At 43.3% G+C, this 25,868-nt stretch overlaps 1 protein-coding gene across 2 annotated transcripts in view; it reads left to right on the top strand.

The window, feature by feature from the left end:
• The first annotated feature begins 609 nt into the window (after positions 1-609).
• The window catches only part of Lrp12 (LDL receptor related protein 12), a 71,330-nt gene continuing 46,071 nt past the window's right edge, over positions 610-25,868 (top strand). The window contains exon 1 of one of the 2 annotated variants that reach the window (XM_006241606.5): positions 610-1,024. In XM_006241606.5, coding sequence (XP_006241668.1) covers positions 946-1,024 — 79 coding nt within the window. In that variant the 5' untranslated portion in view covers positions 610-945. The remainder of the gene's footprint in view (positions 1,025-25,868) is intronic. The other variant, NM_001134883.1, reaches the window with a different exon arrangement.

The following is a 25,868-nucleotide window of genomic DNA, read 5'->3' as shown; positions in this document are numbered from 1 at the left end:
GGTACTTAGGGGAAAGAAGTGTCATACTTGTAAGGAGCTTGAAGGAGGCTTGGGGGTATCGGGGATATCCCTCTTTCCACGTCCAGACCGTAGGTCCACTCCACCCCATCCCACGAGTGTCAAAAGGGCCCTCTCGGCTTCCCTGCCAGGTTAGAAGCGCAGGACCCTGTAGCCCGGCGGGATGTGTCCGCCAGAGCCTTTGGCTAAGGTTTCTACACTCGGTTATCCACGTGGACCTACGACCCTGCAGAGCCAATTTCAAGTGGAGCCAGCAGGGTTGGGGGTCACAGCTCGGAACTTCCAAGTTCACAGCCTCCCTCCCACCCCTCCTTCCTCCACTCATAGCCCATCAGCTCGAGGATCTTCGGGGTGGGCCCCAACACCAAGGCCGGGAACTATGGCGGAGCTCGGTCAGAGAACACCCTCTTCATCCCCCAGCCCCGGTGCCCCGGGAACCCAGCGGCCGGCTGGGTTCGTGTGCTCGCACATCGATTGGCACTGCCTCGCTACTCGGGCACCAGGAGCGGCGAAATCGGCGCGAGCTCCGCCGAGTCCAGGGGAGCACGGGGCGGGAACCAAAGCAGGCGGGCCAGGGGATTGCCGAGTGCACGGATGAGCGCCGGTGCCGGCTCGCGCTCAGTCTGGCGGGTGGCGGCGCCGGCTGGTTGTGCGGCGCGAGGCCCGAGCCCCGCAGTCGCCGGCCCTGTCGCTTCCCGCAGGAGCGCGCGTTGCGCGTCCCTGCCCCCGGGAAGGCCGGCCCGCTAGGGGCTCGCGCGGCCGACGCAGGACCGGCGGGAGGGAGCGCGCGCGGGCGGCCCCGCCCCTCCCCCTCCGCCGCCGCGGAGCGCGCAGGGAGCAGCCAGGGGCTCGGCGGCGGCGGCGTCTGGCCCCAGCTCCTCCTCCTCCTCCTCCTCCATCTCCTCGCTCCCTCCATCTGCCGTGGGTATGGCCCGTCGCTGGAGCACAAAGGAGTCTCCGCGGCGGGGGTCGGCGTGGCTCTTGCTTTTCCTCGCTGGGGTGTACGGTAAGTGTCCGCCTCCCCGCGCCCCGCTGACCGAACAAAGCTGGGGCGACCCCGGGGCCCCCAGGCCTCCAGGACGGGCTGTGCTTGGGCGACCCGGGGAGACCCTGGTTGCCGGCGGGACAAAGACCCACGCGGGGTGTTCGGGGAGGGTTGTCTGCCCGCGGGGATGCGGAGGACCGCTGGCCGTCGCCGACCCTTCGGGGCGATGGAGGCGGGCCGGTCCGAGCTAGGGATCCTTGCGGAGCGGCGGCATGCGGGTGGACTCCCTAGCCCGGCGCAAGGGCCCGGGCGGCTCGCTCCTCTAGCGCTCGCTGCCGGGTGTACAGCTCTCGCGCACAAAGATGTGACCGTGAGACTGCGAAGGGGAGGTCGCCTCCGGGACGGTCCTGCCCCAGAACCTTTCTGAGGCACGAAGTTCTCTTCTCTGTGTAATTGCTGTTGCACCCATCTCTCTTGGTCCCCACTCCCTCCAAAAGCACCCCAATTGTTTCCTTCCCACCCCTCCACCTCTGCGCCTGGGGCTCTGTGGGTCTGGGGCGTGTAGGATCTTGTTCCCCAGTAACTGCACTCAAGAGAAGGCCAGAAAATAGTTTCCAGCCCCACCTCCGTCTTTCTCTATTGGGGCATACAAGTCTGCCCTGACTTCCAGTTCACTTGTCATTTTATCTCTGCCCTCTGATACTGTTGTGACTGTTACCTCATTCCGGTCTGTGATCTGGTTAAGGATACTTCTTTAAGGATTGCAGGCTGATTGTGTGTCACGACCGTGCTTTGTATGAAGTAGAGCTAAGGGGAATTAAAAGGACAGCTCACCACTTGAGACCTGAGCTTGAGCGTTGACTTCACCATCCTTAGTTCTCATGAGTTGACTCTTTGAATGGGTATTGCAGAGAACACAATTAATATATCCATTTTGGAGTACTGGTTTGAGTTCTCCAGAAAAACAAACAGAAGCTATTTGGTCTTTTTGTTTGTTTTTTTGTTGTTGTTTTTGTTTTTGTTTTTTTGGGGGGCGGTAATTTTTTTCTTATACAAAGTCCACGTCATTTGCCACAAATAGTGATTCAGTAGTACAATGGCAGTGGTTTCTGTCAACATATAAATAACATATATTCCCCAGTATATGGTAGCATCTTTTTTGAAAGCAGTTATCTGTGGAATTGACTATGATGGTAACTTTCAAAGCTTGAGACTTCACATTATATGAAAAATATAATGGACTTAAATTGGCATTTCCTGGCAGCTAAGAAATGGTAATCTTTTCAGTATAATTCAGGATGTGTTGCTCCCTTACTCACGTGGTGTGTTATTTTTTCTGAGGACGATGGATTCATCCACATTTGATGTAGTAACTGTCAACGATGTGGTTGTGTGGGACCTGAAAACCCAGTACATGACTTTTCACCATTAGTTCTATCCCTGCTTGGCTGATGACTTGTGGGTTTGGGTCTACACCAGAGATCAATAAGCTATTATGTTCTGTTTTTTTCTAGCCGGGGGGTGAGTATAGTTCTTCTCTAGGTTTGGTATAATGGCCCAGGAGAAAGGAAAGTGAGAGGCATCTTTAATCTAGGGTGATTAGGAATGTCCAGTTGTGAATGTTACAGTTGTGCACTGTAATCAGAATTGAGTTTATGTGACGTCTGATCAGACTAAATAAATAAGCTGAGTCTTCAGAAAACGCATGCCATTGGTGTTTGATCCTTTGCCTTCAGAGGCTGTAAAGCAGTATTGGTCCTGGTGTATTCTTTTATACTGAAACACAAAGTGGACTTCTGGTAGGTACTGCACAAAGGTTTATCTCTTGGGCGTTTGTGTTCAGTGAGGAATTGAAGTCAAAGGCCAAAACTCCTTTTCCCACCGTTGTGGGACCATAGTTATAAAGCTGTCAGGTGATTACCCCAGAGGTCGATGTCTCCAGCCACATGGGTTTCAAATGATAAGGAAATAAGAGGCAGTAGGATGGGCAAAACATTGAACTGTATTGACAGAGCTAAACAGAACTCTTCATCCTGAAGCCAGGAGGCATTCTCTGTACAGCTCTGTGTGTGTGTCTGTTTCCTCACCCAGATTTGGGTTCATATTAATAGGAAAAGAAAAATAAACAATTGTAAGAATAGTTAAACTATGTACTCAACGTTGGAATAGTGGAGTTTGTGTGGTCAGTGTTATAGTTGTGATGTATAGTAGATATACTCTAGCAGAACCATTTGAATGAACATAGAACATGCATACATACATACATACGTACATACAAACAAACAATATGCAGATGTCTCAGTAAAATCTTGAAGTCCTGAATTTCATCCCTAGTTCATGTAAAAAGCTGGGCAGTGTGGTATGCTCTCAGGAAGTCAGAGACAGCCAGATTCCCTGGGGATCATTAGTTAGTCTAACCTTCTTGGTAAGCTCCAGACCCATGGGAGACCCTTGTCTGGGAAAGATGGACAGTGTATGGTTGAGGAGGAGGAACATGTATGGTTGCCTTCTGACCTCCATCTAAATATACCTATACATGTGCACTCACACACAAGTATGGCTTCAAAAATAAAGGACTACCGAGATAGCTCACCAGGTAAAGGTATTTTCTACAGAGCCTGGCGACTGAGTTCAATCTCTGGAACCTACATAAGATAGAAAGAGGTAATAAATTTCACAAAGCTGTCCTCTGGCCCCCACAGACATACCCTGTTTCACACACACAGGTCTTGCACACGCACAAATTTACCTAAGTAAGTGAATCAGTAAATGAAATAAGAAAGTTCTGTTAAAACACGTGAATATTCTGAGTAACTTGACATAGACCTGCTAAGGAAAGGTTCTGAGCCGGTACTGAGGGAATTCCAAGGCTGTTTTGTTTGTTTGCTTGTAAGTTGGTGTTTGTTTTTTTAGTTACTCTTGGCTATTAACCAAAATGTGAACCTTTGAAATATTTCATATAGATTTAATAATCCTTATTCGGTGCTTACACCCTTTACATAACTTTTTATTTGTTGGCGAACTGTGATATGTGACTATTATAGCCGCAGGTTATCTTTCCAGACGCCAAAGTCTTGCTCAAAGTTTCAAGTATGTAAAAGTATACAATGAATTTAGATTATACATCAACCTACAGTTAATGCTTTCTGAGGTTGTCCCAGGGCCAGTATTACTTTTCAGACGTTCTTCTGTCTGAATAGCTTTGAATAAGCTGGAGGAGCTTAGCTGGCTGTCACCCTAGGCTACGGTCAGGGAGAAGTCCCAGTCAGTTGCTCACACCAGGGTGCCTGCCTCGCCACAGCATGGGAGTTCCAAATCCCTGTCTCTTCCAGGCGCTAGAGCGCAGTCTTGCAACAGTGCCACTGCTCTATCACTTCCTGCTTGTCTCCTAGGTCCAGGTTTGCTATCTGTCACACAAATCCACCCTTTAAATACATTGAACATTGCTGCTGAGGTGCATCTGGAGAAAGAAACACAGTTCGAGAGGTGCTGCCTTCTGTTTGGGGTACACTCAGACATGCTGCATCCCCATCTTCTGCCTCCCCTTCCCTCATTTGCTCATCTTGACTCCAGCTCTTAGCCCACTTTCATTTGAGGAACACTGCCCTAGATGAAGTCTTAGAATATGATTTAGAACATTTGCTTTACTTGTCTATGTTCTTATAATTGCCTTGGAGAGTTTCAGGTTACTTCCTGCTGAAACTCACCCTGATGTATGCCGTCTGACCTGTGGTGGTGGTCCTCTTTGAGCTGCCATCTGCTTACGGAAAGAGGCTTCAGTGTACACCTGCTGTTCTGGACGTTGTGGTAGGGTATGATATTCTCCTCACTCTTCACTTCATATCTAATGGGTCAGTCTTCCCCATGAATTATATAGAACACTCCGCAGGACTAAATTTTTTCCCAGTGTAAGGATAGACCAGAAGTTCCAATTTTAGAAAAGTGGTAGAAATAACGAGAACAGAAGGGAAAAATTTTTAAGCTGATACCAATTACTTCTGAGAAAGTCAGGCTTGATTACATAAAATATGTTGAATAAAACTGAATTAATTGCTTAATATAAACCCTCCTTTGAGTTCAGAATCTAAATTATATCTCTATCCTAGGGAGACTGAAGACAGGCAGCAGATTCCTCCCAATTCTAGGGGCTTGGGTGCAGTGGCAGCTTTTAGAAGGGTTGTTGTCTACATTCCTGGAGCTTGGAAGAGGTCTGAGGGAGGTGTCGTAAATGGTGTAGACACTTCCTAGAAAGTCTAACTCCGCTGAAGAAAACCAGAGAAGAGTGAGCAGCCCTTAGAAGAAAATGTTAAAATGTAGATGTTAAAGCCAGGGGCTTGCTCTGTAACCCAAGCTGGCCTCCAACTTAGAGCAGTCCACCTGCTCCAGACTCCTCAGTGTGAAGAGAACACATTAAACGCCAGGCCTGAGTCAAGGTGTTTTTCTGGAGAATAGAAAGTTTAAGATTTATGGAAACATAAAGGGAATTTCTCCTTCTGATCTGGTATTTTGTTTTATATAATTGGTGGTTTTTCTTAAAAATATCATTAGCAATATTCTCTAAAGAGTGAATGTTAAACAGGAGATGGACACAGATGAAGTTTATGTACATTTAAGCAAATAGAAAGAATGCTTTGACTTTGGGATTGAAAATGAACATTAATCTGTTCTTGCTGCAAGTCTTTTTTTTTAAAGATTTATTTATTTTATGTATATGAGTACACTGTAGCTGTCCTCAGACACACCAGAAGAGGGCATCAGATCTCATTACAGATGGTCGTGAGCCAACATGTGGTTGCTGGGAATTGAACTCAGGACCTCTGGAAGAACAGTCAGTGCTCTTAACCTCTGAGCCATCTCTCCAGCAAGTTTTTATAAGCACATAAAAGTTGCTTTGACCTCTAACTACTAAGGTTCCATCTAGATTCTCCTCCTCACCCCAGTCCTACTTTATTCTTCCTTTTTTTTTGACAAGAGTTGATAGATGTATACTACTTATTAACATTCCTTGCATGCATGCACACCTGCATACATACATGCACACACACATACACATATATAATTTCAATAATGAATTAGCTTAGTGAGGTCCTGTCATCTAATCATTAAAGAGAAAGAAACTGACCTTTACTGTATTAAGCTTTCATCATTTACTGTTATGGGTGCTGTTCTTGGACATTAGTCATTGACAGTTTCAGTCAGTCCCACCAAGTAATTGTATACAACATTGTTTTTTAATAAGAGAGAAAATTGAAGTTCTGAGAATTGACTTGAGATTATATCACTAGAAAGTCAGCGGAGTGATCAGCTAATCCTCTCCCTTGTTCCTGCATCTGTTGAACACTTATCTCTGGTACTGTTAGGTTCTGCCTTGTGGGCAGTCTCTGCCCTCATGGTTCTTACACTCTAGTTAATAAATTGTTGCAAGTTCTCTGCGCAGAAACTGCCAAGCATGGAGATAATAAATAATGATGTAATTAGGGATGGATGTCTTTCATGGGGGTCATTGTAAGACCCAAGTGATAGATAACCATGAGTTACAGTCAGAGAGCTTTGAATGTGGGAGCAATATATTGAGAGGCCTCGGATCAGGAAGAGCTAGACATCGCAGATATATGGACACGCTTGCTGTAGAGCCTTAGTGGATGACCACAGTAAGGACAGGGACCAAGACGTTTGATGACCATGGTAAACTTCGAGTTTTGAAGAGGTTTAAATGACTTGATAGAGTTTTTATTTTGACTCAATCACTTTTCCTATACAGTGTGAGACATTTGAAGTAGTCAGGGTAGTCAGGAAACTTCCGCCAGCCCAGTGAGAGACACAAGTAGTGGGGGAGGTGGATGGGTATTATATCCTGTTGATTAACAAGGAGCTTCCTCTCTCTTCCTGGGAGGTATGTTTGTGCTTGGGCGCCTAAGTGTGGGGTGGGATGATGTAATCACATTGTTACTATGTATTTTCTTGAAGTCATGTAACCTGAATCAAGAGGTAAGACTGAAGAGGAGAAGGGTACAGAGGATGATTTCTCTCCCTTCCATTTAGCCTAACAACCGTTTGGGCCCTTGGGAAAGGCATCTAGAAAAGACAATCATAAGGACATTCAGTGTGAGAAACATGCTGTCCATACTACATACTAGGGGGGATACTGATGAAAAGCTTGTGCAACAAATGACAAGAACAGCGAAGGATGGCAGGAGAAGCTTAAGGCTCTCACGGAAGACTCGGCTCCCGGACTCATCTTTCTTCCCACTAAGTGTAGAGCATAACTTCATGCAGTCGGAAGAGTTGACAGGCAAGAATCCAAGGGTTCATGTGGAAGTGAGATATCAAGAACCCTTTTGCTCACATTCAGTGCTTTGAAGTAAGTAATCAATAAAATGGCTTTATGCCATTGGAAAGTCAATGTATTAGTAGACTGGTGATTTTCAGAAGAAATTTGGAATAATAAAGGACCTTTTTACTGGATCTTATGTAACTTGTTTATAGATGATATAGTTTTGGCAGGTTCCAGAACATCAAGGTAGATGAGTCTGACAGAATAATTCTCTGTTTTCTTCCGAAATGTTTGCTAGTCCCGTGCCCTGCCTAGAATCAGTCGGATGAAGTAAAGTTGTTTTAAACTGATTCTCTCACTAGTGAAGGAGTCTAACTTGATACCTTCTTTAATTTGCTTAAACACTTCAGTTCTTAGGGAATAAAAATGGTATCCGCCCTTCAGTCTTAGGATTAAGTGAGCACAGTAGACGTTCATCGGTTGGTACTTACCCCTTTCAGATAGGAGGAAGAGAAGATGCAAAATGAGCACACACCTAGTGCGTGCTGAAGCATGGCTCAGATACTGGAGTTCTTTGTTGCTTGCTCATGATACTAAAACCTTTCACTACTAGAATACAAAGCAGCGTCATAAAACATGCCATGATTGCTAGAAGGTCAGCAGCAAGTAAGGTCAGCAGAAAGGGAAGACATACTGGGACTAGTGATAGAGTGCTTTTCACTCTATGCTTTCCATGTGTAGAGGCCTGTTGCTTTATTATTAACATTAGTAATATGTAGTAATATTTTTACATCGTTGTAACAGCTGCTAACTAGTCCAGGAGTGATTCAGTCATGCTGCACATACAAGTCAGGGTGACTTTTCTGAAATAAATACAAGTTTGTTTGTTTGTTTTTAATGTAACTTTCTTGCATTAAATCTAGCAGTAGAGCCAGTGAGGTGGTTTAGCTGGTAAAGGCCTTGCCACCAAAACACCTGAGTTTGTCTCTGAGACCCTCATGATAGAAGAATAGACTCAATTCCCACAAGTTGTCCTCTGACTTCTACACATATGCCGGGGTGGTCCACACAGGTATGCATGCACATGTCCATGCCTACACATGAATAAGTAAGTCACCGGAAACCCTAGCAGCATCTCTCATCCCTGCCCTTCCTCCGCAGTGGTCCTGCCATGGGGGGAGGGGGACTTCTTTGCCCCTGGTGGGCAAAGAAACTCGATGTTTCTTCTGCCTGGTTTATCTTTTTCTCTCATCCACTGTCTTCACTAGGCTGCCACTTGCTTGTCTTTCAGCTTTTCATTTAGGGGCTGTTACCTCTCGAGAGTGTTTGTTTCTCAATTATGTAAGATTAATAATAAAACTTAAAAATGTACACACAAACATACACACACTCCAATGACCATGCTAAAAATAAAAAGATAACAAAATTAATGTTAATATATTTAATCCAGTATGCCTAAAGTGTTTGTATGTAAAATCAATAGCAAATAATTATGGAGATACTCTGGGTTAGGTTTTCATGCAAAAATCTTCAAAGATAGTGTAAATTTTATTGAGGGCTGATTTCAGTTCAACTAACCATGCTTGAACTGCTCACTAGACTTTGAAAGAGTCACTGTCTATTAAAACTGAATATAATGTCCCCTGTAGCCCAGCAGCACAAATACAGATGTATGCCAGAAGGCACACTCAGGGTTGAGAGCATGCTTACTTGTCGTAGTGCCAGGCTGGAAACATCCCATACCTACATCACCAGTGAAAGGTGAGTCACGTCTGCTAGAGTAGAATGTGGAGTGCAGTACAGCAGCAGGTCTCGGCTTCAAAGTCAGGAGTCGTCTAGTTTGGGAATCCAAAGAATATTTTTAATTGGAGCTACATATTTGCTTAAGCCTGTAATAGAAATCAAAGTGTTAATACTAATCTATTTAAATGGTAGTAAGAAACATGTTACCTGTTATTACCACACATAATGCTGATAGTTGAAATATGTTAAATGACATACCTTCTACAACAACAAATCCAACGAGGACAATGGAATCGTTTCACAGTTGTGCACATTATTACAGAGTGCTGGTTGTGTGTGGAACATACCTGATGTAATAGCAGACAATACTTATTGAATAAATGAATTTGCTTGTCGATACTGAAGCAAATTGCATTCATGGTGTTCCTAGTGTTGGAGTATTTAGCATTTGTCGAGTGCCATAGCAGGCTGGTAATGAGCATTTTATGCTGAGATGCATTTACTGCTGTCTGTTGGACTTCGTGTCTGTAGGATCGGCCTGTAGCTGTCCTTTGCCTTCTTTCCCTTCATCCCAACCCAATCTTGTGACCTGGCCTGCCCCCAGTCTTGCCTGGTTCTCATACTGCTCATCCATTATTTTCACTGTTGTTTTAATGGATGGAGCATGCGGAAGTGTTCAGGATTTGAGTTGTGGTTGTTTTTGCCTTTTAAGATTGGGAAAATGAGATGTGTTTATAAGTAATTTAGGTCCTGTGGCCTGAGGAGAACTGAAGCTCCCATCTGAAAGGCAGGAGCTCTGGGGGTGGGGCTGGGGCTGCCAGAACAGAACACGTGAATTGAACTCAAGCAGGGGTTGAGGGTCCCTTAAATCACCGTCAGGTACAGTGTGCCTATTTACATACTACCGAATAACAGTCTGAAGCACAATACAGCCAGTTCTCTTCTTAGTGCTGCTATCAAACTTTCTCTGAGTACTAGCTAAAATAGTTGTAGACCACATGAAAAACTATGGGTACAGATACAGTGACCTAATTAAATTAACTTAACCCCACATTCCTTTTCTAGGACATTATTGACATACATTGTACATATTTACGGGGTGTAGCATCTAATCAAATTAGGATAATTAGCATTTTGTCTCTTTTTTTTGTGCTAGGAAACTTTAAGCTCTTTTGATTTGTTGTGTAATATGTAATAAAGTGTGAACTGTAGTTGGCCTGGTGGGCTTATGTGTAGATATAGAAAAGAGATTAGAGCACAGGCTATGTCCCTGGTTTTACTTCATTTTTTTATTTTTAGGCTCTAATCTAGCCCAGTGTGGCAGCACTGCCCTGTAATGCTAGCACAGAAGGGGTGGGGGCAGGAAGATCCAAGAGTTCGGGGCCAGCCTGACCCCTGTCAAAATCAAACACACAAAAGTCTATGCTCTCTGGAGGGAGTTAGCTCCTACAAACAGACAGTACAGCTCTAAAGGTTTGTTAGCGTCCTTAGGAGAGCGGTGTGGACATGACACTCCAAAGGGAGCACAACTACTTGGGTTCTTTGTTTGTGTTTTCCTAATGTCTATCTATGTCACAGTTGCTGATTTATTGTTTCCTAGAATATAGCACTTCATCTATATTTTATTTTACTTTAAGCTAAATAATGATTTTCTCTTAAATCATTCTCTACATTTGTGGCTGTCACTCCTGTCATTCTGAGTACTGTCTGTCTGCTTTGCCACTGTTGGCTTGAACAGTTTACCATGTGTGTATGTCTGGACTGTTCCCTCCAGCCCTTGCGTGGTTTTAAGTGTGCTGATTTCCTCATGTCCTAACTTGAGGTGACTGTCTTTTAAGCTTATCTTTAAAATTATGGGGCAAATTGACCTTGTTCCTCTGCTGTGAGGTTCTGTGAATGTTAACGTAAGTGGGCACTTGGAACCGAATTCTGGGCACAGAAGAGGTCCATCACTTTGGTCTTCCTGCTATTCCGTGATGGCTGTGCCCGCTGCCCACAGTGCTGACCTTGATAACCAACCACTAATGTGGTAATCACCAGTTGTGCACTTTGAGACTAGTTCCTCTAGTTAGCATAACTGAGAGCCATCCCAGCATTACATTTTTCAATATTTTGTTCCTCTTATTGGTAAGCAGTATGCCATTGTATGGATGTATCTCAGCTTAATCTGTGCTAGTAGTAAACATTCATGGGTAGGTTTTGTGTGGGCGTGAGCTTTAATTTCTCTAGAGTGAATATTTAAGGGTGTATGTGTATGTATGTGGGAAATATTTAATATTTCCCATGTCTTAAGTTTCGTGCATGTAGTCAAATATAGAAGGAAGCACCAAGCTGCCCTCCACAGTGCTTACTAGTGAGTGTGCTGGCCAGTGTGTGTGACAGCTGCATAGCTTCACCAAGTGCTGGTGGTCTCCATAACGAACTGGTTTTGTGCAAAGCCCATGTAGCTGTAACTCCTGGTTTCGTTTTACATTTTTAGGTGGCTAACAGTCTTGAACGTCTTTTCACATGCTTTTTTTTCTTTTTCTTTTTGCCATCTTGGATGAAGTAGCCAAGTTCACTCTAATTTTCAATCGTTTTTCATTTACTGTTGAAGTCTTAGGGGTCTTACATACACTTCCCTCTGCGCCCATAGTTTATCTTCCAGAAAGTGTCATTGACAAAGCAGAAATTTTACATCCGATGCTGAGCCTATCAGTTCTTTATAAGTTACAGCTTAGGTTATAATGCTTTTTAACCCAACTATAGATAGGGAAGGGTTTTCTCTTTTTCTAAAACCGTATTGTTGTACATTGTGACCTAAGATCTCTTTTGATTTATCACTTTACAAGAATAAAGTTTGTAAAGAAGTTTGGTTTTCACAAATGGTGTCAATTTCCTTTCCCATCTGAGCTGCTCCTCTGTCGGGGGTTAAGTGAGCACATCGCTGGGTCAGTTCTAGAGTCTGTTCGCTCTCATGCCCACTCCAAGGCACTTCACCTTTCACACCGGCCTGACTGCTGTGGCTTCGTGATTAATCGTAAGTGGGATGGTATAATCCTTTACTTTTATTCTCCATCAAAATTTTCTGATTCCCATTTCTTTCCACACTATGCTGACAAATTAGCTCATTTTTGTCTAGAAAATAATCCTCGTGAGATGTTTTTTCTTATCATATAGTTTTAAACTTCTAGACCATGCTGGAAAAAAAAATTGACATCTTCACTCTTAATTTCTATTCCATGAATATTTCCATTTATTTAAGTCATTAATTTCTTTTATTGGTACTAGATTTTATTATGGATAGTGTTTTGATAGATGTTTCTACTATTTTCATTTAAAGAAACCTATTGAAAATGATGTTAGTCTGGAAGATGGCTCAGGAAGTGTGAAACTTCCAACTCAAGCCTGAGAACCTGAGTTCAAATCTCTAGCACTCATGTCAAAAGTTAGGAACAACTGTGCATGGTCCTGTAACCACAGCACTATCGGGGAGCAGACAGGAAGATCTCTGGGGTTGCTGGCCACCAGCCTGACTCTAGGTTCAATGAAAGACCCTGTCTCAAGGGATAAGACACTGAGGTCAGGACACCCAATAGCTTCTTCTGACCTCTGCCCTTGATACACACACATGTGCACACACACATGTGCTTATCTCCCCTTCCCACATACACACACACACACACACACACACACACACACACACACACACACACACACACATACAGATGTACACAGAAATAACTTAATTAAAAAATGAAAATGATAATATTTCTAAGTCTGGCTTCTAAGTGTAATTTTTTCATATACGAAGTAGTCATAGTGAATAAGCCCACTTACAAGTTTTAGGGATATTTCTGTATATTTTTCTGGAATTTATTTCACATTTTAATTTTATTTGTTAACAAAGACTGTTACATTTCTTTCCAGCTGTATAAAGTTGAAATGAGGTCTTACTGCCCTAGAATTTATGGCCCACATATTTCTGCTTCTGAAATGCCAGGGTTATATGCATGCACCATACCTGGCAAACAGTTTTGAATATTTCACTAGTCTTTCATTCTTAGAACAATCCAGTCAGTCATCGTATGTCACAGTTTGTGTTTGCTGCTTGTTGGAGTCACTCTGCAGCTCAGGCTGTTCAGGAACTCACTGTAGAACAGGCTGACTCTGGACTCTTGCAGTCTGCCTGCCTCCGCCTTTAGTGTGATGAATGGCGTTAGAGGCGTAAGCCACTGTGCCTGCCTCTTTGTTTTTTTATTTCCAAATACGTACTGTGGACATCAACTGTTTTACACTTCAACCTTTAGCGTACAATTCCACAGTTTTCAGTATTCACAGACTGGCAACCACCACTCTTGCCCACCTTGAAAATACTTGCTAATCTCCAGGACACCCCCTTACCTATTAGCCATCACTGCTGTTCCAAACCCTTTCCAACCTGACAGCCATGAATCAACTCTGTCACCACGTCTGTTCTGGATGTTTTATTAAACCTAGTTACACGATATGCGATCTTTTGTTCCTGGCTTTTACCTAGCAAATGTTTTCATGATTTACCCATGCTGTAGCATGACTCAGTTCTTTCTTCCCGGATTTGTCCTGAGCATGTCCTGTTCTGTGGCTCTGCCACAGTCCCTTTATTCCTGCTGGGTGGCATTTCAGTGGTTGTCACGTTTTGTATTTTCCTGTATGTTTAGAGAGGAGTGAGATTCATGGTTCATATTAGAACTCTTTAAGTCCAAGCTGCCCCGCAGCCGCAGTGGTGTTCCGAGCTCCCTCTAGCAGTAAAGACCCTGAGTCCCTGTTCCTCACAGATGCCTCGCCGGCTGTCGTTTCTAACTGTAGGCACCCTGATAGGTATGGAGTGAATGTTTTGGTTAAAACAGTGATGTGGTTTTTGGTTTTCTCCTTGTTTTTCCCTGTGATTGATGACTGTATATGTTCTGTGGAGAAATCTCCTTCAAATCCCGGGACCATTTCTAGTGAGTTGGCTGGCTTTCCTCTTTGTTCTGGTGCTGCGGGACTTAGAACGTTTGGTGCATAGGTTGCAAACATTTCTTCTGGTCTGTAGGTTTCCTTTCACTTCCCTAAAGTGTCCTTCAGCATGCAGCTGTTTGCAGTTCTAGACAGTCGTGACTTGTGTGTTTCCTTTTGTTTTGTAGGCTCCTGTTGGAGTTAGCAGTTCATTCCCCAATCTAAGTCAAGGTTCACTCTTGGGCTTTTCTTGCGGTTTTTGTGGAATTGTGTCATTTGGCCCTTATTTTAAGGTCTCTAGTCCATTTTGGCCTATCTTTTAATCTAATGTGAGGTAGGTCAGCTCATTCTCTGTGCATGTGACTTTCTGTGTAGGATTATTTGTTGAAAAGACTTTTTCCACATTTAATTTTCTTAACACCTCTGTCGCAGGTCAGCTGAACTAGCAAAGGGTGCTTACTTCCTGGTTCTTATCGGGTTGCATTTATCCGCCCATCCCTATTGTAATTTCTTTTCTTATTGCTGTGAGAAAGTTCTCTGACGAGTGTAGCTTGAGAGAGAAGGGCTTATTTGGTCCCACAGTCCAAGGGGCACAGTGCATCTGCCCTGCTGAAGAAGCCAAGGCAGATAGCAGAAGCTAGCAGCAGCTGGTCACACTGCATCCAGTCAGAGCACAGAGAGCCTGAATGAATGCATCTGGCTGCCCAGCAGGCTCTCTCCACCTAGGGCATGACACAGCCATGCGGCAGTGGCAAACCTGCAGAGTGGGCGTTCTCACAGGGCATCTCCCCATGTCAGTGGCCTGTGATGGCTCAGCTTCCTAGTACGTTTTCAAATTAAGAAGGATGACTTCTGCAGTTCATCATTTCAAGGTGGTTTTGCAGTAATCACACACAGGAGACCAGGGTTTGAACCCAGACAGTGAAGCTGCGCACTCTGTGCTGCCCTCCCCAGTTTTACTTCATGTTTTTTTTTTCCTTAATAACTTGAGAAAGCAAATGAAGCTTCTTAAAGTGTATACATATGCATTTATGAGGGATATAAGTGGGGTTAGGCTATAAGAGAAACAATGCCTCCCCAGCCATATACCACAGGCTATGAGTTCTTTCTTTTCAAGTTATTGGTCAGTGGGTCCCATAAACACTACCCCAAAACAGTACTGGCCATTACTGGTTTGGGGGATCTTCTATTTTGGCAGTAATACCTTAATGGTGAAGATACCATGTAGTTGGGTCATAGAACGTGGAGAAATCAAGCTGGTACCAACCTGGAAACTTCATCCCTATGCTGATTCTGGAAAAGAGAAATCCTGAAAGCTTCAGGAACAGCCGGTCTGGCAAGTTCTCCCCATGGGTACAGCAGTAGGACCTGTGCTCTAAGGCACTATGCTGCCACTTTTGCTGTGCTGCCTGGAGACCTCCCTCAACTCAGCGCCTCTTTGTAAACAAGCTGATTTAATTCTTCTTGCATTTATCATTTTTAATTTATTACTCGAACTTATCTGGTTGTGAGTCTACTGATAGATGATCCAGGGATGCTGGATTATTAATGTTTTCTGAATGTATTCCAGTTTGCTCTTAATTGAAACTTCTTAGTGGCAAGATGCTTGGTTATTGGATTTTATACTGCCTCCCCTCAGGGTCTGTTGGAAGGCTATTAAATGCTCACACATATACTTTCTACATCAAATGTTAATTTTCTTTTTTCTTTAGTAGATAGACAAATGACAACATATAGGAACAGTAATTGGATAGTTAATAAAGCTAGGAAGATTAACTTCAGAAGCATTCAAAAACACCACCAACCAATTTAGCAAACAAGTAAAAATCAAACTGTTCTATCAAATGTTCAGAATCATTAATAAAGACAAAACAAGATTGGTTAGGGCCCAGTGAAATGTGTGTTCATCCTCTGCTAGGAATGCTAATTTTTGGCTCATGTGTTTTGGATATTATTTGACATAACCTGAACATATCTTTTCACCATAAACTTTCTTGATGTTGATCATTAGGTTATTTATAGCTTGCTCACATTCATAAGTAATGCTGTAATTGATAAGTTTTTGTTAATCTTTGTTTTTTTGTATTTCTATGAGTCATAAAAGTACATCAAAGGCTGAAATATTTTTAAAGTTCTCAATAAAAATAATACCCAATTTGTATTAAATAATTCTTTTACTAATTATTACCTTGAATGCTTTATATATAATTTATTTAATTGTTTTCCCAAACTCAAAATGGCCCCATAAGTAAGCTACAGGGAAATTTCTTATGCAGTTGCAGCCAAGATTTATTTTCTAGAAGAATTTGAGTGCAGTAAGCCTTTGTTCATAGATGTTGAGATTATGTATTTTTTTAATGCTTTTCCAGTGAACTATTACAATAATAACACCATAGCAGTGAGCACAGCCAGAGCCATAATTATGGTCACTAACTACCATTTGTCACAGAAAGGATTCAGGGGTCATGGGATGGATGATTGGTTCCAATGTGGTGTAGAAAACACAACAGATGACTGGGTAATTCTGCATCACAAAGCAGGGAAACTACCAGAGACTAGCAGTTCATGCCAAAAGGCATCCATTGATATAATAGGTCCATTGGCCGAAGGTGAAAAATGGTAAGCATCAAACCAGTAATGAAGACAGGTGATGGCAATGCACTGGATGCATAAAAACTGTTCCTCCTGTCCACTTACAGGAGGACACACACTGTCTTAAGGAACAAATGAGCTGATATCAGGGAAGACAAGTGACTGTCACACTGTATCTGAAAATAAAGACCTGTGAGAAAACATTAAACATGTGTTTCTCTTCATGAAACAATGTATCAGGGTAAGCGCGTACCATAGAGGGAAAGTTTATTGAAACACAGCCACTTGTTTGTATGATATACTCTGTTGCTTCTGTGCCTTAGTAATAGAGCTGAAGGCTGGCAGCAGACTTTGACCACAAAGCCTAAACTATATGAAGATCTCTTTTTACAGAAAGTGTGTGCTGATCCTTGAACTAGGGGGTAAAATTAAATGAGCTAAAAAGGAAGTGAGCCACAGAATGTGGACATGGAGCAGGTGATCTCCTTTTCGTAATAAGTCAGTCTGTGGACATTGGCCAGATCAGTCCAAATTCAGAGCTCCTAAAACAATTCCCAGATATAACGGAGACTTCAGAGCAGGAAGGCTTTGTATGGACACACTAAAACGATACGAGTTAGATTAGATGTTATGGAAAAGTCTTTAGGATCTTTCTGAATAGCATTATGGGTAAGTATAGCTGTACTTTGAGACACGTGGTGGACTGATGGTTGGCATCCGCATTTAACATCCTAGAGAAGGCAACAGAATCAGTGATCAAGGGCCAAACTCAGACCAGCAAGGCCTGCACGTCCCTAGGTGTGGCAGGCTTTGGGTAGCTTGCTTTTTTTGAAAATTCCTTAATCCCTTGGATTCCATGTCAGTGTAAGCAAAGTAGTTCTTTTGCTTCACTGAATCCAGATGTCATTTACAGAGAGGTACTCCAGGATGAGCCCACACCATTCCATTTCCATACTGTGTTCTATTCAGTAAATAGGAGTAAATTGTCGGTTTAATTGCTGCCCGTGAACCTCCCTTCCTTAGATGGGGCTGTGTCAGTTGTTCCAGAGATGGTTGTGAAACGAAAGTGTTAGGCAAATGATGAAACTTTATATCTTGGGAGGTATTGGGAGAGAGCAAGTACATGATTTTTATAAGATAGACCTAAGCTTGGATATTATGGTTTCTAGTTGTGTTACCGTGAACAAGTTATTACCACCCTAACATTTCATTTGTTTGTATATACTAGAGACAACGCCTATTTCAGATTCTTCCGTGATAGTTACGTAAACTGAAATTAGTGAAGATATTTGTGGGCCAAGATGATAGCTCAATTGATAAAGTGTCTATCTTGGACCTGAGTTTGATCTCAAAAATCCATGGAACAAAAAGTCAGGTGTGGCAGTACACACTTGTAATCAAAACTCCAGGCAGTGTGTGTGTGTGTGTGTGTGTGTGTGTGTGTGTGTGTGTGTGTGCGCGCGCATTTACCTGGAATCATTTTTTAAAGTTACACAAAGGTGAAGTCCACATGTGGTATCACTGTAGGATTTTAGTGTGTCTGTATGTGTGGGCTCATACACATACATGGGAGAGCAGGCGGACACAGTGTACAGAACTCTGGTGGCAATCAGAATGTGGCTGTCAGGAGTTGTTGCTCTTATGCCACCTTGAGGAATCCTGGGACTGAATGTAGGTTGTCAGGCCTGTCACATGCCCTCTATCCACTGGGCCATCTTGCCGACCCATAAATGATAAATATCTTCGTCTTAGGGAGTATGTAAGTTGTGAGATAAGCTTCTTTAGAGGTAACTAGGAAACTAGCTGTTCGCCGAGAGGGAAAGAGAATTAATCATATTATTAAGATTATAGTCTGTAAGCTAAGTTAGAGCCTAGGAATCAGGACATTGAAAATGGTGGCAGCATGCTTTTTCCTTGGTGTCTCCTCTTCCTTGCTCCATCCCAGCAGATCATTAATGCTAACAGACAGCGCTCCTCCTTCAAATGTGAGGCTTCTCAGCAACTTTAAAGGTCCTTTATCAAGTGGCAGTCGGCTCCGGTGCATCTAATCAGGGTGACAGTTAGACTCCACTTTTTTCCTCTGTGGATTTCAAAATGCATTCATCCGGAGGAATACTTGTCTTCTTTCCTCTTTAGGCTTTTTTATTCCTTTCCTTATCTTTGTTTACCTTCTTAACAGCTATAACATAGAACCAATTTTTCATTACATCGAGGGTATTTTATGCCTTATTTCAAAACCTGATAATTTGAACAGTTAAATCAGTATGCATTTAGAAATCTTACCACTGGAAACTGGGTGCTCTGGGTGACAGCAGGGCTAGCAGAAAAGTGCCCAAGGTCCTCAGACTTCGGTTGGATTTAATTACAAAAATTATGGCAGTTGAGTTGTTCACTCCTAGAGATGGCAAGGGCTGTAGTATATCTGCAGAAGTCAGGACTAGTCTGATGACCTTCTCTGTCCTAAACATAGACACATACTTCCTGAGCTGGGTGAGAGGCTGAACAAACTGACTGAAGGTAGTCCAGTAGACTGTTAGAGGCAGAGGAACATGGGGCTGAAAATATCAGAGTTTCAGAAACTGAATCTAGACTATGTATGCATATGGTAAAAACAACAACAGGTAAGCTAATGGTAAAGGTTAAAAGATGGTGTGAGCCAAATCATGGGGCTTATTATTCTTACACATGAAGAAGTTGAAACTTTTTTTTTTAAGATTAATATGAGACGGGCCTTAATGAGAACAGGGCCAGGGGTCAGAGAATGACATGATCAGAAGCAGGAAGCCCCTTATGGGCTGATTCCGTTACTCCGACACTTAGCAGGTGTCCCCCTCCTGTCTGATGTGAACAGGTACTATTCTGTGTTTTATCCACGTAGAGCTTATATTCAGTGCAGAAAGATGCATAAATGTAGTATAGAGAGTGCATTAGAAGAAGTAGTATCTACTGCCCGAGGAGAAGGGGAGATGATAAAAGTAGATTGACCTTTGGGTTTCTGCTTGGACAAGTAGGAGATGGTAGTGTCATTCACCAAGAGATGTAAGAGGAAGGTTCGAGGGCATGTGGAGAATTTCATTCTCGTGCATAACAAGCTTGATATGTATAGGTAATATTAAGGCACAGTGGTGCAATAGCAAAGTAAAGAGTCTTTAGGGTAAGGCTAAAAATGACAGTATGGTGCTGGCAGCCGCCCAGGCATGGAGACATTGAAGGAGAAAGAACCCCGAATCAGACACATGGAGCAACCATCATCTGGTTCTTGACAGAAACATACATGGGGGCCATGCTCTGTATAGTAAGTGCTGCTGGGGAGCTAGTTATCCATGTGTTAGCTGGGGAGCTAGTTATCCATGTGTTAGCTGGGGAGCTAGTTATCCATGTGTTAGCTGGGGAGCTAGTTATCCATGTGTTAGCTGGGGAGCTAGTTATCCATGTGTTAGCTGGGGAGCTAGTTATCCATGTGTTAGCTAGACCTGAGCAAGACACTAATACAAACAGCCAGAAGAAGCTTGAAGAGCTACTCCAGCTGGAGTCATACAAGCAAGAGCTTAGCGAAGACTCAGGGAAAGAATGGGGGCATCTCGCTAGCTATTCAGGTGACAGGAGCAAGCTCCAAACCGTAAGTACACAAACCCTTTGGAAGGAGTTAATCTAGTCAGCAAATTAGCCACAGATGATTTGAAAATGAAAAAGTACGAGTACCCAACAAATGCAAGAAAAATGTCTAAACTTGAAGGCACCAGGGGAATGCAAATCAAACGTGCAATGAGACTCTCTCACTGTCAGAATGGCCCCCATCATGGCCGCCATCAGGCTCCAGTGAGGGGTTTTGCAGGGATGTAAGGAAAAGGAACACTTAAGACACTGGGTGGGGAAATAAGTTCATCCAGTCACCAGGATGGAAGTCATCAGTGTGGAAGTTACTTATACAACTGACACAACACAGTTGCACTGTCCTGGCAAGTACCTCGAAGGATGTAAGGCCCTGGAGCGGTGAATAGTTAGACAGCTTTGAGCTCCCTCCTGGCGGGTGATTGTGCTTCTAGCCACCTGCCAGAGCTTTCTGGATTTGCTAATGAAAACACACACACACACACACACACACACACACACACACACACACACACCAGTTTAATTTTGATATGCCTTGACTAGCTCAATGACATACTCCCCTCCCGTATTCTTGAATTAATACTTGCTAAATCTTTACCTCTGCTACCCCAGACCAATCCGGGGAGTAGCTCCTGGGGCCACTTTCCCAGATTCTTACACGTGGTGTCGGGCCTTTAAGTCTGATCTTTCTGCTTCCCTTTTGGTGGGATGGTCCATCCTATGCCCCAGCCATGGCGTGCTTCCTGTTCTCCCCTTCATCCCTTATCCAGGAAATCTAATAGTCCCACCTCTTTTATCCTGCCCAGCCACTGGCCACTGGCTCTTTGCCGATCAATCAAAAACCAGTTGGGGACAGGGACCCTTAGCATCTGGACACATAGATTCCCATGTGATTTAGGGAACCAAATTAAGACAAAGCATTAGAACCAAGCCCCAACAGCCATATCCTGTAGATCTGTGTTTGTCACTGTGCTCGAAGCCTAGATGTCCATACGCAGATGAATAGATGACTAAAATGCACCATTTTTACTCCTCTGTATAGAACAAAATGATGTTCTTCACAGGGAGACAGAACTAGAAATGATCACGTTAATTGAAAGCCAGTTCCAGACAACATGTCTCATATTTTCTCCGATGGGAGGAATTTGAGGGGCTAGGGGTGTAGCAGGCGGGAAGAGGGAAAGGAAGAAGATAACAACGGGTATAGACAGGCGGGTCCAACTCGGTGTATGTGTGTCGTTATGTATGTGTGGGGTTGCTCTGTTGCTGTGTTGTGTAATGCTAAATTCTGTGTCAGAAGATCTAGGCCTGTGACAGTCTTGTGCAAACCTTGTTCCTTTATTTGAAACTATTGGTTAAATGAAATGAGCTACAGCCAATTACTGGAGGGATTAGATGTAAGTAGTTTTGAGTTACTTAGTTGAGAGTGGAGAGGAGAGATCAGGAGAAAGGAGGAAGCCACCATTGCAGACAGCTAGTATTTGGGGTGCACCACTGGGGAGGTAGCCAGGCCATCAGTTAGATTAGGAGTCACCCCACCCCACCCCAGTAATTGTCAAAGCCAAATAAAATAGCCATAGTATAACCATAATCTGGTCTCATTCATTTGTAAGCTAGTCTGGGTAAGTTTACACTGATGTGCTTCAGTTAGAATGAAGCCCATTACTTTGGTCAGTAAGTATTAAAACCAGACAAAACGTCATAAATAGTCATTGCGGCCCTCCTGAACTGTTCTGGGGTCAGTCTCTCTGCAGTGGCAGAACCAAGGGTAGCACCCACTTCGTGAGAATGCTGTAGAACTGAGACCAGTGAGCACAAAGCACCAACCGCACTGACCTGTGTGATACAGGCGCTCAGTAAGCGGCAGGAGCCAGGTAAAAACGCACGTCTCAGGAAAGGTTCCTGTTGTGATGCGGTTTAAGAGCCCTTAACGAGGAAAGCCTGAGCCTTTAAACACAGGTGTTATTTCTCTTACTGTGGCAAAATAGACAGCATCTGTGTGCTCTAAGCGCTGGGTCAGATGGCAGTGGCTCTGGCTGTGACAGTGGGAGTGAGAGTGCACAGCTGTTCCCAGTGGACCAGTTAAACAGAGAAACAGCTAGACTGCAGACAAGGGTGTGTCTACCCTTGAAACCTCAGTCTTAGGGACCTGCCCTACTTGTACCAGCCAGGCCCCATCTGCAGATGATTCCACCTTTCAGTACTGTCAGAAGCTGAGGACCAAGTGTTTAGAACAAGAGCCTCGGGGAGGGTATTTCAGATTCAGACCTAACATCCTGTCTGGAGGACCCAAAGACTTATGGCTATCTCATAATGCAAAATAGATCCAGTCCTGCACACATGTCCCCATAGCCACAGGGTTTCAACATTGTCTAGTAAACTTTAATCTGTGAGCCCCCGTAATATCAAAAGAAAGTGATATAATTAATGTAATTTAATATACTATACTTTACTATACAATGGCACAGAGGATAACTATCCATTCTTAAGGGAGAAAATGAGACTAAAGCAACCCTGAAGCCTAGGAGGGCATTAACTCCTACAGGTCCACATCCATCATGTCAGGTGCACGGGGCATCATCTGAGCTTCAGGAGGCTTCACTAGTCCTTCTCCAGGTCCTGCTAGCTGTGGCTGACATGGCTTCTTTCTTCGTTTGCCTTCAGCCTAAGAATAAGAGCTCTTATTTCTGCAATCGCCAACATGCTGGGGTCTTCCTTGCAACTTAATGTTTACCCTCTAAGCTTCCCACATGACTTCCTAAGGGATCTCTCAAGAGAATCTGACTCTGTTACATACTTGTCTGGTCTTCCTGGAACCCTGGAGTAAACATAATGCCTCCATAACTCCTACCTTCTACATTTCTGCAAAGCTCGCATCATGTGAGCAAGGCCAAGCTCTGCCGCCAGCCTGAGGAACAGCCAGGAGAGTGGTGGTCTCTGAGTGTCTGCTCAGTTTGCCTTGGGTGGGATGATGACTTCCTGTGTGGCCCTTCACCAGCAAGATGCCTTCCTGGCCCTCTTTCCAGATACTCTTCTCTCAAAAGAGATGTGTTTTTACACCTTGAGCTTTTGATGAGAAGAGGTTTGATCACAGAACCTTTCCAGTTGTCTCAGTTGAGACACAGTTGAGTCCCTGGTATGGTTTTAGGTTTTTGCCAACTGCTACTTTCTCCAAACCTGCTTTGTCAACACGTAAAAGTTAATTTACACTCCTTTCCTGCCCAAGCAGCACATTTCCTGCTCTGCTTTTTGCTGTGATTCCCACTGTAAACTGGCTAAAAGCAGCAGCAATGGCCACTCAGCAGCTTCTATGTCACAGCGCCGTAGAGATTAGTGTGCTGTCCTCACACAGGGACAGAGTGTAGCACAGATCAGCCCCCATTCCTTTCAGTCATTTCATCTCACTTGGTGTCATTAGTGACGGGTAAATAGTTTGTTAAAATTCCAATTGTATTCTTTGTATATGTACTGGAGAGTCGTGCACACCCCTCCCCGCACAGAAGTGGAGGGGATAGTACAGATGGCTTCACTCCCACCCACCTTTCAGCTGATGAGCAGGTAAGCAGAGCATGTGTGTCCAAGAGCAAGCTCCTGCTGAGACATAAGTGGGAAGGGAGTGGAGAAGGATCGTACAGCTTTCATGTGTTTGACTAGAGTAGGTAGTCCTTAGAGTTCGAGGACAGACGAGATGTTGTTAGTGACGCAGCACAGGACAGAGGAGGTAATGCCAGCTTTCTTTGTGGAGTGAGGGAAACATTCAGACCTTAGAAAGTGGTTTTGGTTGCATACCTTACTGAATATACTAAAAAATCACTGACTATACACTTTTAAATGATTTTATGATATATGAAATGTGTTCCAGTAGAGTCATTAATGGAAGTAAGGTAAATGTATATTTTACGAGACTTTCTTGGAATTCTGACTCCCATAATACCTTACTGTTTGTAAATCATAGGAGTGACAGGCAGGAGTCATTGAACTTGGATCATCTTAAATTCCTTTTCTGTTTATTACAAGTTCTTATACCAGTGGTTCAAGCTAATTTTAGAATGGAAATTATTTCCATCTGCATGAACACTCACCGAGATGCTTAGCCGAAGTCATAAAGCCTTTGTGTGTTCTCTCTGGGGTGTGATTCATTCTGTGGAAGCTGGGAGCTTGTGGTACTTAGCCTTTTCACTTCAAATAATGTATTGTCATCATAAAGGTCTCCTTTGTTTTTGGTAGTCTGTGAGTACGTATGTGTGTGCATGCTCATGCATTCCAGTGACTGTTAGTGCAGGTGCCCAAGGTATCGAGAGGCATCTGATCCTCCTGGAGCTAGACTAAAAGGCACTTGTGAGCCATTGTCATGGGTACTGGGACTTGAACTCAAGTCCTCTGCAAGAATGGCACCTGTTACTAACAAAATCTTACTAAGATAGTACAGTGGTATACATAAAGTATCCTTTCCATAAAAATATTATAAATAAGCATTACTAGTACTTTAAATGGCATATATACTCTGGCCAGTTCATAAAAATCTGTTGCGGATTACTTAAATGAGAAGGTTGTAGAAATAGAGTAATTGTAGACTACTAGTAAGTACATGAAATAAGAAATCTAATCTTAACTTTTTGTGGGGAGGATAGGCATTTTAAAAATAAAATTATTGGTGTTTTGCCTGCATGTGTGTGTGAGTGTTGGATCTCCTGGAACTGGAACTACAGACAGCTGTGAGCTGCCATGTGGGTCTTGGATCCTCTGGAAGAGCAGCCTTCACTCCTAACCAGGAGCCATCTTTCCAGCCCCAACAGTTTTTTTTTTAAACACTAGGAATCCTTTCTTCAGAATATTGCACTGAATTTTTTACATGGTTTTAGAGAAGCTGTAAACAGGTCAAAGTATATCTGGGGAAGTGTGATATATTAGTTTGTTTAAACCACATCAAAATATAACCAACTGCATGTACTTAACAACAGCTTTTGGTTTTTCTACAGTTGTGGATGGTGGAAGTTTGAAGTTTAGACGATGTCAGATGACAGTGTCTGCCGATGCATCTCTTACTCTGTCCTCACATATCTTTCCTGTGCACATGTTAAGAGAAAACTCTCTGATTAGGGCTCAGATCATAGAACCTCATATAGCAGAAAGCCAGGGTTCAGGGTGGTTCTGAGAAATGATATGGCCACTCTGTACAGATCTCAGTCTTGTCCTGTGTAACACAGGCAAAAAGAGTGTTTCCCTAACACATGGTCTTTCTAGCAGACCATGTAAAGGCTCAGTGTAAAAGACTCATGGTAGTGCAACAGTAATTGTGCACTTGCCTTTTCTTTCCCTCTGTTTTGTTTAAAACATAATGGATGAGTCAGTCTGCAGCATGTCAGAGTTGAACACTCGAGGACCAGGGTTTGAGCACTTCTTCCTGAGGCTGCCGGTCTTCTCACAGAGGTTAACATAATTCTCTTTGAGGCTTATACATTAAAGTCACAAGGATCATACTATTACTATCTATGTAAAAATACCTATAATACATATGTGCTGATATATAAACAAACAGATAATTTAAATGAAAGTTTCACATCTAGGCTCACAGTGTTTCCTCCAAGAACAGAATATCATCTAGTATTTAAAACAACAACAAAACAAACAAACAAACAAAAAAACCCACCAGCCCTTTTGAGTTGTCTGTCAGAGTTGTCTAAGAAA

This window comes from Rattus norvegicus, chromosome 7 (genome assembly GCF_036323735.1).
Source record: "Rattus norvegicus strain BN/NHsdMcwi chromosome 7, GRCr8, whole genome shotgun sequence".
Taxonomy (NCBI): Eukaryota; Metazoa; Chordata; class Mammalia; order Rodentia; family Muridae; genus Rattus; species Rattus norvegicus.
This window is presented reverse-complemented; position numbering and strand designations above follow the sequence as displayed.